The sequence below is a fragment of the Eurosta solidaginis genome, chromosome 2, assembly GCF_040869045.1.
Source record: "Eurosta solidaginis isolate ZX-2024a chromosome 2, ASM4086904v1, whole genome shotgun sequence".
Taxonomy (NCBI): Eukaryota; Metazoa; Arthropoda; class Insecta; order Diptera; family Tephritidae; genus Eurosta; species Eurosta solidaginis.
The window spans coordinates 181,750,895-181,766,729 of record NC_090320.1 but is presented as its reverse complement, the minus strand read 5'-3'; the positions used below and the strand labels follow the sequence as shown (position 1 = coordinate 181,766,729).

At 42.3% G+C, this 15,835-nt stretch overlaps 1 protein-coding gene across 2 annotated transcripts in view; it reads right to left on the bottom strand.

Annotated features, from left to right (window-relative positions):
• The window catches only part of LOC137242476 (uncharacterized), a 39,011-nt gene extending 28,900 nt beyond the window's left edge, over positions 1 to 10,111 (bottom strand). For both annotated transcript variants that reach the window (XM_067769762.1, XM_067769763.1), the window contains exons 1-2: positions 9,823 to 10,111; positions 9,106 to 9,732 (exon numbers count right to left, since the gene is read on the bottom strand). In XM_067769762.1, coding sequence (XP_067625863.1) covers positions 9,298 to 9,732; positions 9,823 to 10,053 — 666 coding nt within the window. In that variant the 5' untranslated portion in view covers positions 10,054 to 10,111 and the 3' untranslated portion in view covers positions 9,106 to 9,297. The remainder of the gene's footprint in view (positions 1 to 9,105; positions 9,733 to 9,822) is intronic.
• Positions 10,112 to 15,835: the final 5,724 nt, after the last annotated feature.

Genomic DNA, 15,835 nt, shown 5'->3' with positions numbered 1-15,835 from the left:
AATAAGCAATATAAGTGTGTTCGATATACATATTTGAAATAATTATGACAGTTTCAGTTCATAGTTTTTTGCTTTATTTGCTTTTCAACGAAATATTAGACATACATTTTTGGTGGAATGCTCAGCAATTTCTGGGTGGAGCTCAGCAAATTATAGATGGGGCTGGGCCCAATGGTTCCGCCATGGGATAAGTAAAAACCATAAATGTATTAGCACTTTAGCAATACTGCTGTTGTTATTTGGCGGCTCGAGCATACCCAAACTTTATATTCTAAAATTCAGGAAGCAACTCATCTATTAAATGAAATACCCTTTACATGCAATTTGCCAGTTAAGGATTGGTATTTCTCTTCTTTTTAAAATTTTGTCCTTATTTGTTTTGTGACGGACTTTTCCTTGACTTTGCCGGGGTTGGTCTCAGTCCGTCCAGGGTTCCTGGAAGTAGAAATTCCTAACGGTCCTTCTGAAAGAATAACTCTGTTTTGTTCGATACAAAACGTTATAAAAAATTATTTATTTGATAAAATTCTACTTTTCTACTCCTAGGCTGATTTCCTTGCTCTATAAGAGGTGACGGAGGTGATAAAGCCCTCGGCCAACCTCTGCGGTCGAATGGAGTGATAAGGCCTCCAGACGAGTATACTCTAAGTACAAATGAAGTGAGAAGCCTTCAGGTGTACTCTTGGTCGGTAGTGATAAAGCCTACCGACTCGTATGCCTGTCTCCTAATCTCTGAATTTCAATGCGAACTCGTCGCCCTTATATACTAATTTTTGCACGCAGGCAAACGGTTATTTTATAATAACAACTTTGAACTAATGGTATTAACAATATAAAACAACTGTTAATCCGGTAAATATTTCCTTCCCATGAATTTCCATGCACCGTAATGCTCCTTATTGAATACAATGCCTTTGTACTTGCTCATACTGTGCTTTCCAGGCTTTGGTTTATATATTGTGTGTTTGTATATTTGCTTGTGGTCACCTGATTCTAATGTTGTGTTTTGCTTTGCCCAATGCTTCTGCCTTCTGTTGTATGGCGTGCGTGGTGTGTTGTATGCTAGTGCGTAAATATGTATAACGAAATTTCAATTAGTAGCGGCGCTTATTTTGACGACTTGCTGCTGATCTCCGTTCACTTAAGTTATTATGTATGTTGTATTTGTAACTGGGTACATTGGATTTTGAGTGTGCAAAGGGTTGATCGACCGCTGCATTTTTATGTTTTGTGCGTATCTACTTTCCAAATATTTAATGCATGTTAGGGTGATCCTATATTCAAAGTTTATGTTTGCCAAAATGTAAATATTTGACTTGCGTGCAAAAGTGCGCAAGTATAATTTGCTCTTCAATTTAATAATTATAAATTCAATGTACAACATAATATATGTATTTAGGGCATAATTCATAAAGGTATACATATGTATATTTCTGGTGCTTCATGCAAAAAATATATATAAGTGATAAAAATTCAAGTATAAATTCCAAGTTATTTCCAAAGTGATAAAAATTCAAGTATAAATTCCAAGTTATTTCCAAATATATGTTATTTGCAAAAATATATAGATATGTGTATGTTGTGAGGATACAAAGTCCTCGGCTTTAGGGTCCTCACACTCCCCCCTCACCTTCCGCAATGAGACCCACCGTCACCAGGTCGGTGCGCGTGATCCGTACGCGGAAGTGGTGTTCGCTCATGCTACTTCGTCGTCGCTGCCGTCGCTGGCCATCAGGCTCAATATGTCGCTGTTTTTGTCGTTGAGGCTGCCGTTGACCCCGCTGGCCAGACGGCTTAATTTGTTGTTGTCGTCGTTGTCATCGTTGAGGCTGTTCGCATATCGCCCTTCCTGTCGGCAGTATGTGTGATGCCAGTCTATAAAATAAATGAAAAACTGGTGGATTTTCCTTAAGGTGTTCCCACCATGTGTGGTGGATTTAAAAAAAAAACGTGGTATATCATGCGCATAGTTAAAGAGTATGTTTACGGGATATTTATGTAATTGTGGTTAGAGTTTACCGAGTTTTTATTGGTTGATCCGACTTCCGGGTACTTCTTGATATGAAATTTCTTCGTGTATAATTTGACACTGTCTCGGTTGGGCATGTCCGTTACTACCGATTTCATCCGGATTGAAGTAGAATCTTACAAAATAGTCTGTAATTCCGCAGTTGTCTCGGGGTGTGTGTTCGTTTAAGGCTGCCATAGCGAACTGCCTTCCCAGGTGTAATCTTGTTCCATGCGCCGGTTCTCTGGCGATCTGTAATTTGTTTTCTGGAAATATTCGTACCTGATTCTCCGCAATGTTTTGTACTTGACCGTCTCTGTATGCTATCAGCTGTTGACTTGTACCTTGGTTCTCTCCGTGTTGTCTCTCGGTCTCTTCGCTGACTCGTGTGAGCGTACCGCAAATGGCTACCTCGCTGTTATTTTTCTGTTGTTGTACTTCGGGCTTGTTGTTTGCTGTTCGATTGGACGGTGTTGACGCGGTTTGATCTTCACTAGCGTCCTTTTTGTGTCTCTCTTTATGACTTTGCTTCCTGGATTCGTTGTTGTCGGCGGCGTCGGTTGCGTGGTATGCTTTCAGCTCACTTAGGTGGGCTGTCCTCCTCCTTCCTCTGAAGACTTTGTCTAGCTCTACGATCACTGGTGACACAAAGTTCATTACCCGGTGAGGTCCACTGTACCTTGGCGCTAGTTTGGCTGCAAAGTTATCTGCCGCTTTTGACAGCTGATGTTCCTTTACCAGCACTAGGTCGCCTATCGCCGGTCGCCATTGCCTTCTTCTTAAATTGTAATATTTCGCTTGCTCCATGGATGCTCTCTCTTGCTTCCGTCGTACCATCTCGAATATTTCTTTCATCCTCGTTGACTTCTCTCCTGGGTTCGATAATTTCTCACCTGTACCAAATGTCTGCTCATCGTAAAGGCTGTTGGGGATTCTCGGTTCCCTCCCTTGTACTATGTATGCTGGACTGTAACCTGTCGATTCACATACACTTTTATTCAATGCCAGCGTTATCTCTGGTAACAACTCATCCCATGTCTTCTGCTCTTTTCCCGTAAATTGTGATATCATCCTCTTGATGTTCCTGTTTGCCCTCTCCGTCGGGTTCTCCTGCGGTGTGTACGGTGCCGTTAATTGGTGTTTAACGCCAAGTTCCTCTAAAAATCTCTTAAAACGTCTGCTGATAAACTGTGCTCCGTTGTCCGTAATAAATACTTTTGGGACGCCGAACCGTGCCAAAATCCTCTCTCGAAATCCTCTTATTAAACATTCTGTCGTTGCCTTTCTGATTGGTATTACTTCTACCCATTTTGAAAATTTGTCTAAGAATACTAGTGCCATTGTGTTTCCATGCTTCGATCGTGGCATTGGACCAACAAAGTCTGCACAGACTGTTGCCCAAGGCTCCTCTGCAATCTTCGTTAGCATCTTGCCTGCGGCTGGCTGTTGACTCGGTTTGTAAATTTGACATGTGTGACACTGCTGTACGTACTTTCTTACATCCCTGAACATTCCTGGCCAATAGTAACGTGTTGTTGCTCTTGCTATCGATTTTCGGATGCCCATATGCCCTGCGCTCGGTGTGTCGTGGATCTCCTCTAGCACTCTGCGTCGCTGTGAAGTCGGGACACACAGCTTCCATGGCCCTGCATCTTCGCCATCCACCTGACTTCCTATGCGTCTGTACAACTTTCCTTCCTCGATAACGTACTCTGGGAATTTCTCCGGGGTCTTTCTTACATCTTCCATCTTTGCTTTAAGCCACTTGCACTCGTCTTTTCCGTCATCCACCGTCAACGTACCCAACTGCTCGTCCATCGGTTGCCTTGATAATGCATCTGCCACAACGTTCAACTTTCCTTTTCGATACTGTGCGTCGAATGAGTATTGCTGTAGTTCCAGCGCCCATCTCGCAATCCGACCAGTCGGGCTCTCTATCGCATTCAACCATTTCAACGCTAGGTGATCTGTTATTACTGTAAACGTGTATCCTTCTACGTACGGCCTCATTTTTCGTATTGCCCACACTATTGCCAAACACTCCTTTTCTGTTGGTGAGTAGTTCATCTCTGCCTTGTTTAACCTGCGGCTTGCGTATGCTATTACTCGCTCTTCGTCGCCTGAACCTTTCGTAAGTACTGCACCAAGACCAAAATCACTTGCATCCGTCTGTAAACTAAACTTCCTCGAAAACTCTGGACAAGCGAGTACCGGTGCCTGCGTCAGTGCTGCCTTGAGTGCTTCGAATGCTGATTGTTGCTCTTCAGACCACCTCCACTTACTACCTTTCTTAAGCATAGATGTTAACGGGTGTGATACTTGTGAAAAATCCGGCACGAATCTTCTATACCATGACACGACTCCTAGAAAACGTCGTAACTCTCGTATATTCTTCGGTGGTTGCAGTTCTTTGATGGCTGCTATCTTGTCTGGGTCGGTATGGATGCCTTCCTCGCTAACGACATGACCTAGATATTTTAACCTTTTCTTAAAAAACTCACATTTTTCCTGGTTTATCCTCAGGTTCGCTCTATGCAGCCTTCGAAATACTTCTGTTAAATGTGCAATGTGCTCTTCCAATGTTTTGCTTGTAATGATAATATCGTCGAGGTATGCAAACGCGTATGGCTCCAGTTCTGGTCCTATGACACGATCAAGTGCTCTCTGAAAAGTTGCTGGAGCTGAGTGCAAGCCAAATGGCATCACCCTCCATTGGTATAGTCCACGCCCAGGTACTGTGAATGTGGTGTATTGCTTGCTGCTTGCTTCCATAGGTATTTGGCAATATCCATTTTTCAAGTCGAGGCTACTAATAAATCTCGCGCTTCTTAATTTGTCCAAGATATGTTGTATACGTGGTAAGGGGTATGCGTCTGGTACTGATCTTGCGTTTAGTTGGCGGTAATCTACGCAGAGTCTCCATTTTCCATTCTTCTTCTTTGCCAAAACTATGGGTGCGCTGTGCGGGCTATTCGATGGTTCGATGCAACCTTTTTCGATCAGCTCGTCGACTTCCTTGTTGATAATTTCTTGCATTTTCGGATTCTTCGGATAGTACCTTTGCTTAATTGGACGGTCGTCTCTCATAACTATTTTGTGTGTGGCCACGTTGGATACTCCTGACATCTTTGCAAATACCTGTAATTCTTGGCTCTCTATCGCATTCAACCATTTCAATTTTTGGCGCCCGAGCAGGTTAAATAGAGCAAATTTTATGATAAACTTTCAAAGCATCAGAAACGAAGAGGGAAACAAGGTTCACACACTTCTGAGTTAATACGACGAGGATATAAAGCAAAACAATGGTAAAGGTATCGTGGGTATACTATCTCACTCGAGAGGATCTGGTAGCCTACAGCACGGAATTTGGGCTAGAGGATGGCGGAACGGTTGACGAGCTAAGAAAACGATTGGCGGCATTCATCCAAGAGGAGAAGGATAACGAGAATTTACGGGATCGATTCACAGAGTTGGCGATTCTGCACGCGCGGCTAACAAATCCACAAGCGTCAAAGACAAGCAACGAACTAAATTCACCAGGAAATGATAAACAGGCAAGTGGTGCACCCAATCAATTGGAGGTCGGACAACCGCCGGTACATTTTATTCAGCAGCCTGGTATGTACGCAACGACAAATTATATTCAACAGCCTGCCACATATGCAACGACCATGTACAGAGTAAGGAAGTGGGGATTAAAGTACGACGGAGGCAAAGATTCCCTAGGATTCATCGAAAGAGTGGAGGAGCTAGCAGATGGGTATGAAATCAACCGCAACACAATTCCAAAAGCGCTGCCGGAGTTATTGAAGGACAAAGCATTGGTATGGTACAGGAATAACAACCGGCATTGGCAGGAGTGGGACGCCTTCAAGAAGGACTTCCTGAAGTTCTTCCTAAGCTTCCGATACTTAGAGCAATTGGAAGATGAAATTCGTATGCGCGTACAACGACAAGGTGAGTTATTTAAAGATTATGTCTTGGCACTACAAGGAATCATGCGTCACGCGGGCTACACCGAGGAGCAGAAATTAACCCGCTCCTACAGAAACTCGCGCAAAGAGTACCAACTATACATAAAGCGAAGCGAGGTCAGCAATCTTGAGGAGCTGGTAAGTTTAGCTCAAGACTATGAAAATATTATTCCTGACAGGGAACCAATGCGACCAACCACAAGGCCATTCATACCACGGCGGCAAGAAGGTCAGTACCAGTGTCTCCAGGCAGAACAAAGACAGGAAGAGCGAGTGAACCAACAACAGCAGAGGTCAGAGCCACAACAAGAATATGTAGATACAAGAACGGCCTGCAGACGATGCGGAAGAGGTGGTCACTTCTCCTACGGGTGCCGAGGCATAAGAAGAGAATTTTGCTGGATTTGTGGTAAGATAGGCGTGCTCACTCGTGATTGTTGTAGGAAGCCACAGGGAAACGACCAGAGACCACATTGGAACCGGGGGATGGGGTCTTCGGAAGTGCAACCTCGGAGAAATTAAGCATGTTCAAATACACAAACGGCCGCATATTGGTAACAGCGTATGTGAACGGAGAAGCAGTAGCAGCGATTGACACGGGAGCGACGAGGAGCTTTATAAGTGATGCAATGGCGAGAAGATTAAAAACTGGCAAATTCAAGGAAGTAAAGACGCGAGTAAGAATGGGCGATGGCAGAGCAATAATAATCAAAGAAGCGGTAGATGCAGAATTAAGAATGGGTGGTAAAGTACAGAGGAACGAGATGCTAATCCTACCGGGACTGGGCGACGATGTGGTAATTGGCACGGACTATCTGGCGAAGGTAAACTTGGAGATGAGATGTGGTGGTAAAGAAATAACGTTGAGAGTAGACGAAGGGAAGCAAGAAGTAGTGACATGTACAACTATGGTCGAAACGAATAGCGAAGATTTCAGGGAACACGACCCAATGGCGGCGATAGCAACTAGCAAGACAGAGGATTCGGTGAGTAAATTTCTGAGCCAAGAATCAGGTGATCACAAACAAATGTACAAACACACAATAATTATAGCAACGGCTGGAAAGCGCAGGATGAGCAAGTACAAAGGCATTGTATTCAATAAGGAGCATTATGGTGCAGGGAAATTCATTGGAAGGAAATATTTACCGGAATAACAGTTGTTTTATATTGTTAATACTATTAGTTGAAAGTTGTTATTATAAAATAACCGTTTGCCTGCGTGCAAAAATTAGTATATAAGGGCGACGAGTTCGCATTGAAATTCAGAGATTAGGAGACAGGCATACGAGTCGGTAGGCTTTATCACTACCGACCAAGAGTACACCTGAAGGCTTCTCACTTCATTTGTACTTAGAGTATACTCGTCTGGAGGCTTTATCACTCCATTCGACCGCAGAGGTTAGCCGAGGGCTTTATCACCTCCGTCACCTCTTATAGAGCAAGGAAATCAGCCTAGGAGTAGAAAAGTAGAATTTTATCAAATAAATAATTTTTTATAACGTTTTGTATCGAACAAAACAGAGTTATTCTTTCAGAAGGACCGTTAGGAATTTCTACTTCCAGGAACCCTGGACGGACTGAGACCAACCCCGGCAAAGTCAAGGAAAAGTCCGTCACAGTTTATTGAACAATATATATCTACTATATCAATACATATTCTCAATATAGTGATATACAATTTATTTATTCAACAAATGTGTGAAAACTGCCCATTTTTTTGTTCTGTTTAAAATATTCTAAGAATTTACACAATTAATTTTATTGCGATCTTAACCTGCAATTAACGGCCAAAATTAAATTCAAAATGTATATTTTATGCATTCAAAAAGTTTAAAAAATTGCTGCGCACAGAAATTGGCTGTTTTTAAAAATAAAAATTTAGTTTAAACATTTTTGTCACATACATATATAAATTTTCCATTCAAATATACATACATACATATGTAAAAGTGTTTGAGTTTTGAAAATGTAGAAATGGTAGACAAATTTTCATACATATTCATATGAAAGAAAAATGTACATTTCAAAACCCATAGTTACTGAATAGGGCCTCAGGTCCGTTTTTCGCTCTTATTTGGAATCCAAATCTATAAATAAAGCTTTGGTTGTAAAGATGGAGATTCGGGCTATTAGCGAGCTTTGGGCAATTTTGGTCGTAGTGCTTTTGTTTAGCTATATTTTATTAAAATAATATGTTAAAAATAAACGATTGTGAGCACACAAAGAAATCTATTTGTACTATATTGTGAATATTTGCACTGCATTGCCAGTTGCTATTGTACGCTAGAGGCAGCGCAAGCTGTAAAGTTAATAGAACAGCTGATTTCTGTTGGTATTTGATAAGAGGCTTTTATATTGGTTGCGCAAGATGCGCATGGGTCAGGCTCGTATGTTTTATAACAACTCCGACCGGCATCTACAAGGCAGATGAATTTTCACTCAGAAGCTTTTTATGGCAGAAATACTCTGGTGCATAGTCATAGTTAAGATAAAATAGATTTTAAATTTAGTTGCAGCTTTTTGACATAAATTTCTATGACCTATCTGTCAAAAAAGCTGCAACTAAATTTAAAACCTATTTTATTTTGACTATGACTATGCGCCACTGTTTGCAGAACCACTGCCGAGGGGCTATTCCGATTAGAAAAACAGTTTTCTAAATTTTCGATATTGCTTTTCGGGAACTTGAACCCAGGGTCTTCTGTGTGGTAGGTGGAGTATGCATTTCGTAAAAAATAGATGCAATATCTAAAAAAATATACTTTTGAAAAACTAATTAGAAGTATCCTGCCAGGATATTTACAGGGAAGCCACTCTAAAAACATTTTGTATGCGCCAAATTGCATATTAAGTGTATTTTAACATCAAATTGATGGGTCGCTGTTTAGTCGGATTTTAAAGAAGACCTTATGGTAAAAGGCTTACTATGCATAGCATGAGCTAACAACCCTATACGTAAATCTACATATGCATTTTTCGTAAAGTTGTGTCCCAGAGAGATGGTTTCTTCTATAAAAACCCTATATAAGTCCTATTTCATATGACTTATCAGTTTAATAAATAAGGTTACAGGAGTAAAAAAATATAAGGTGTAGTATAGCGAATTGAAAATTAACTTACAATAATAATGGTGAGCGAATGGTACGACAATTTCCAGAATTGTCCAAATATTGATTTGTTCAGCAACGTGGTACTTAGTTAAATAATTCGATTGTCAAAATTGTAAAAAAGATTGCTTTCCAAATTATACCGGCGATTCCTGATTTTTGTGTGATTCTTGGTGTTGTGGGTTTAGTGAAGCAATTAGCGACATTAATGTGATGAAGATATATCGGCCGCTGTTATATTTGGTTTAAACTTTATTGGTGATTTAAAATTTGGTGGCGGCGTTTGATTAGAGTGTGATTGAAGAGTAAGATAATCTTTAGATGTCAAAGACTCCGTTGCGTAGAACAGCGTTTGTCTATGCGAGGGGTAAATTTGTTTTGTTGTTTGCAATGACACACTTTCCGCTGTTTGAGTTTCTAAAACAGTATTTTTTATTTTAATTAACTTTGTTGAAACTCTAGAACTAGTTGTTCCTGATGCGGATCGTTCTTCAATTCTAACATGTTCTTCATCTGTTTGGATTGATGCTTGTGGCATAAATACAGAAGGACTTGTAGTATGTGAGGCGGTTGTGAGTTTCAAGGGTTTTACTGTGAAATCATCTTCATCGTAGTAATAATCCTCCTCTTCTGAGAATTCCTGAAGATGAATAACAAAATAATGTTTATTGGGTATCAACTATTTATTTAGACATACTCGTATTTAAAATAATTTTTAATATTTACATACTTGACTAAGGATATTGCTGCCCATTTCTATAATAGCCAAATCCCTGATGTTGATACGTATGTTGTATTGACCACTTTGTCTTTGGTTATAAATAACTTTGGCGCCTTCATTAATTTTTGAAGACACGTCATCAGTAACCGGTTGTCCGGTGCTTATCTGTAGCAACAGCCACGATGCTAAGAAAAACCTTCCAGCAGCAAGTTTGAGCTCAACCAGTTCTGAAGTTTTCATTTGTGCTAGTATATATGTGTGTGATTATAAGTTAAGGTTTACGAATATGGTGTTTTAAATCCACTGAATGTAAAAAGCTACCAATTTATTATGCGTGCGCCCTTTGTGTTTGTCGCGTGAAGACTAAATCTTAAAGCGCATATGCAATTGGCTATATACCTTAAAAGCCGTGCCACAATGACATTTTTCATATCGATGCATTTAACACAAGCTTATGCATTCCAGTAACATCGCCACAATCAACAAAGATGTTTGCGTTTATAAATATTAAAGAACTTCAGACTTAGCAATTGAAGTTTATTTCATCTTGCCCATTCACATACATAATTTCGCGAAGCACTGTTATAAACATTCTCCTTATACAACAAAAATACTTGCTCCTTATACAACAAAAATACTTGTTCACTGCTACAACAACAACTTGCTAACATACATATTTTGTGTCGTATTCATTTGTTATATTGCAGTTTTTAATTGCGAAAAATGTTAGAAAAGTAACCAACGAGTGGGAAAAATAATATGCCAGCACCCTTAGCCAAAACAGAAGTTGCAAGCTGGCTACTTTTTCATGTTAGATGGCGCCAGTGTCGTTCAGTCTACTGTTCTCCATAAAAATACGTGCAATCTGCTCATAATGCATAAGATTGAGTAAAAAGCATCTATATGAAAAACTACTTATGTGACGGGGTTTTAAAAGACAAGACGTTCTATTATAGTGAAAAGCAGGGTAAGAACTACATTTGTTTAAAGCCGTAGTTAATAGCCAAATAAACTGCAGTAAAATGAAATTTCCGTAGCAGCAGTTCTCTCCGCATTTTTGCTTCCCTGCCAGGAATTTTCTTATAGATTTATCGTTTATCGCCAATAATTCGATTCGTTTTGTAGTTACTAAGGCGATATAACATCATTTCACAAACACAAAAATACTTGAATTGATTTTTTTCCAAACAAGCAGATATTAAGAAAATGACTACCGGTAACATTTTTCCCTCACTATAACAGGCACCTTGTCGTTGTTGTGAGGAATTAGCCGAAATCCATAGCGCCCGACTTTGAGGCTAAGCGGTTTAGGGCCTGCATCTACTAGGTTTCGCTGTCAAGAACTGCCAGCCTACTAATCCAGGGTGTTATGCAGATCGTGCCTATTACTTACTTACTTACTTAATTGGCGCTTAACCGTCTAAACGGTTATGGCCGTCCAACAAGGCGCGCCAGTGGCTCCTTCTCTCTGCCAACTGGCGCCAATTGGTCACACCAAGGGAGTTTAAATCGTTTTCCACCTGGTCCTTCCAACGGAGTGGGGCACGCCCTCTACCTCTGCTTCCATAGGCGGGTTCCGATAGAAACCCTTTCTTGGCAGGAGCATCATCATTAATTCGCATAACATGGCCTAGCCAGCGCAGCCGTTGCATTTTAATTCGCTGGACTATGTTGATGACTGCGTATAGCTCGTACAGCTCATCATTAAATCTTCTTCGGTACTCGCCATCGCCAACGCGTAGAGGTTCATAAATCTTTCGAAGAACTTTTCTCTCGAACACTCCCAAAGCCGCTTCATCTGCTGTTGTCATGGTCCATGCTTCTGCCCCATATAGCAGGACTGGTACGATAAGTGACTTGTAGAGTATAATTTTCGTTCGCCGAGAGAGGACTTTACTTTTCAATTGCCTACCTAGTCCAAAGTAGCATTTATTGGCAAGATTGATTCTTCGCTGGATTTCAGCGCTGATGTTGTTGCTAGTGTTGATGCTGGTTCCCAAATAAACGAAGTCTTTTACTATTTCGAAATTATGGCTGCCAACAGTAGCGTGGTTGCCAAGGCGCGTATGCGCTGACTCTTTGCTGGATGACAGTAGGTGCTTCGTTTTGTCCTCATTCACCATCAAACCCATCTTTACCGCTTCTTTTTCCAGTTTGGAGTAAGCAGAACTAACAGAGCGGGTGTTTAGGCCGATGATATCAATGTCATCAGCATATGCCAGTAATTGCACGCTTTTATAGTATATTGTTCCAGTGCGGTTAAGTTCTGCAGCTAGTATAATTTTCTCCAGCATCAAATTAAAGAAATCGCACGATAGGGGGTCACCCTGTCTGAAGCCTCGTTTAGTTTCGAACGGCTTGGACAGGTCCTTCCCAATTCTAACTGAGCTGGTGGTGTTCCTTAACGTCATTTTGTACAACCGTATAAGTTTTGCGGAGAAACCAAATTCAGACATAGCGGGATATAGGCAGATCCTTTTCGTGCTGTCGAAGGCGGCTTTAAAGTCGACGAAGAGGTGATGTATGTCGATTCTCTTTTCACGGGTTTTTTCCAAGATTTGGCGCATTGTGAAGATCTGGTCGATGGTAGATTTACCAGGTCTGAAGCCGCACTGATAAGGTCCAATCAGCCGGTTCACGTTGGGCTTCAATCTTTCGCACAATACTCTTGAAAGGACCTTATATGCGATATTAAGAAGGCTGATACCACGATAGTTGGTGCATTTTGCAGTATCCCAATTCTTGTGGACTGGGCAAAGAACACTTAGATTCCAACCGTCGGGCATGCACTCGTCCGCCCATATTTTGCTAAGAAGCTGCTGCATGCGCCTTACCAACTCCTTGCCGCCGTACTTGAATAGCTCCGCAGGAAATCCATCAGCGCCCACGGCCTTGTTGTTTTTCAATCTGGTAATTGCTATTCTAACTTCGTCATAATCGGGCGGGGGGACATATATTCCACCATCATCGATTGCGGGATCGGGTTCTTCATCTCTGCGCGGTGAATTGCTGCCTCCATTTAAGAGAGCAGAGGCGTATTCCCTCCATAATCTAAGCACTCTCTGGACATCAGTTACAAGGTCGCCGTTTTCATTGCCCCGGAGTTTGCCCCGGTTTTAAAACCTTCCGTCTGTCGCCGTATTTTATGGTAGAATTTTCGGGCGTTATTCCTGGTGGCTAGCAGCTCAAGCTCCTCGCACTCACGCCTTTCTGCTTCTGCTTTTTTCTTCCTGAAAAGGCGTGTCGCTTCCCTTTTCAACTCACGATAGCGTTCACACACTCCTCTTGTCGCGCTCGCTTTTAACGTAACCCTGTACGCAGCGTCTTTTCTTTCGGTTGCAACGCGGCATTCTTCATCGTACCAGTTGTTTTTTCGTGGCCGCCGGTAACCAATTTTTTTCTCGGCGGCAGTACGAAGTGCTTTGGAGATATGCTCCCACTGCTCCTGTATTCCTTCAGGATGAGTTGTGCTCTCATAGAGCAGGTGTGAGAGTCGAGTTGCGAAATCATTGGAAGTCTGTTGTGATTGAAGCTTTTCGACGTCTAGCTTTCCTTGTGTTTTTTGTTCCTTGGTTTTAGCCGCGTTGAGGCGGGGGCGTATTTTGGCTGCAACGAGATAATGGTCCGAGTCGATGTTAGGTCCTCGGATCGTGCGCACATCTAAAACACTGGAGGCATGCCGTCCGTCTATCACAACGTGATCGATCTGATTGCGAGTATTTCGATCAGGAGACAGCCATGTAGCTTGATGTATCTTTTTATGCATGAACCTCGTGCTGGATATGACCATGTTTCGAGCACCGGCAAAGTCAATCAGCCTCAGTCCGTTAGGAGAAGTTTCATTGTGTAGGCTGAACTTTCCGACTGTAGGGCCAAAAACACCTTCTTTGCCCACCCTGGCGTTAAAGTCGCCAAGCACGACTTTTATATCATGACGGGGGCAGCGCTCGTATGTGCGTTCTAATTGTTCATAAAAAGTGTATTTCACCTCATCTCTTTCTCCTTTGTTGGCGCATGGGCGCAGATGAATGATATATTAAAAAATTTTGCTTTTATTCGGATAGCGGCGAGACGCTCGTCCACAGGCGTGAACGCCAGCACTTGGCGGCAAGGTCTCTCTCCCACCACGAATCCGACGCCGAAACTGCGCTTATTCGTATGGCCACTCCAATAGATGTCACAATTTTTGATCTTCTTTCTTCCTTGCTTCGTCCAACGCATCTCTTGCATGGCGGTGATGTCAGATTTTGGTTTGACGAGGACATCAACCAGCCGGACATCTGCACCAATCCCATTCAGGGAGCCGACGTTCCAGGTGCATGCCCTCAATTCATTGTCCTTCAAACGTTTGCCATGGTCGTCATCAATAGAGAGTGTATTTATCCGAGGCTTGTTGTTATATTTCATTGGAGTATGGTTTTACGTGGCGGGTCCCAAGCCCAGCGCACAACCCGCTCAGCGGGGGTGAAAATATTACTTGGCACGTTTATATAGCGAGCCGCTTGCAGCCGCACCTAGAGGTGTACAGACGCTGCCGATGAGATCTCCTCCGGCTAGCCCTTGAACCGATTATATCAGAGTGGCGTAGCCAGGTTGTCGCCTTCTCGCATTAGCTCACCGCTAAACGGATGTTTAGGGGCTACCCAGAGGATACTTGGCCGCAAGCGACCGGCAGTAGTGCGCTGCTTGAACCGCATGCAAAAGTATCGCTCTGGCCATTCCCAGGTGAATGGCGGTCAGAAGCTTTCCCCACTTTCGTGGACTTCTACACACGGCTCCATCCTCCCTCCCTACTACTTACTTACTACTTAACCGTTTAAACGGTTATGGCCGTCCAACAAGGAGCGTCAGTCGCTCCTCTCTGCCAACCGGCGCGAATTGGTCACACCAAGGGAGTTTAAATCGTTTCCACCTGGTTCTACCTCTGTTTCCATAGGCGGGTTCCGATAGAAACACTTTCTTGGCTCGAGCGTCATCTTTCATTCGCATAACATGGCCTAGCCAGCGCAGCCGCTGCGTTTTAATTCGCTGGACTATGTTGATGTCTGCATGGAGCTCGTAAAGCTCATCGTCAAATCTTTCTTCGTGCCTATTAGATGATTTATATTCAGAGGGTATTTTCGGCTGTATTTGAGCGGAGCCTTCTCGATACCGGGCCGCATCAGGAAGTATTGAGATCCTTACCACAGCAAGGGGCGCTGTTGTGGCGCACGGTTTTAATACGCATTTTTAACATTCGACCACTAAGCCCGCCTTGAACTCAAACACTTTAAAACAAAGTAAAGATGAGAAGAAAAGGTCGATGGCGTCGCAAGCCGGGGAGGAGGAAATCGCTTCCAGCGATTTGTAAATCTGGGAGTACCCCAAGGTTCCGGTCTTGGTCCAATATTGTTCCTAATATACATCAATTCAATATTTTCCCTGCCATTTAAGGGCAAAACCACCGCGTTTGCAGATGATTTGGCCATTGCGTACAGTACAACTAGTGAACTTGAATTAATATGTGACATTAACTTTGATTTGCTTTTGCTGAGAGCTTGGTTTGCTTCACACAAACTACTTGTTAGTAATAAAACGAAACTTATGTATTTAAGCCATGTTGCCAAAGAACTACCTAGCTGTGGTATTATATTTCATGCCGAAGGATGCCTTCGTTTTAACTCACACAATATGGAGTGCACTCAGAATGTTGCGATAAGTTCTTTCGATTGCAATATTCAATGCAGTGACAACTGTTTCATAGTTGATGTTGACAATCGTGTGAATTGGTCTGCGCACATCCATACATTGAAACAGTTTCTATTCTACTAGGCAGTTCTATCGTCTCAAAAAGTGTTGAACTGTATCTACTTTAAAAACTGTTTACTACGGCATATTCCAATCGAAACTTCAATATGGTATCAGCAGCTGGGGTGACGCCTCGTCAAATAAACTGTCACCAGTTGCAATGATTCAAAAGGGAATTATTAGACGTATCTGTAGTGCAAACTATAGATCTCACTCTATGCCGCTTCTTAGGAGA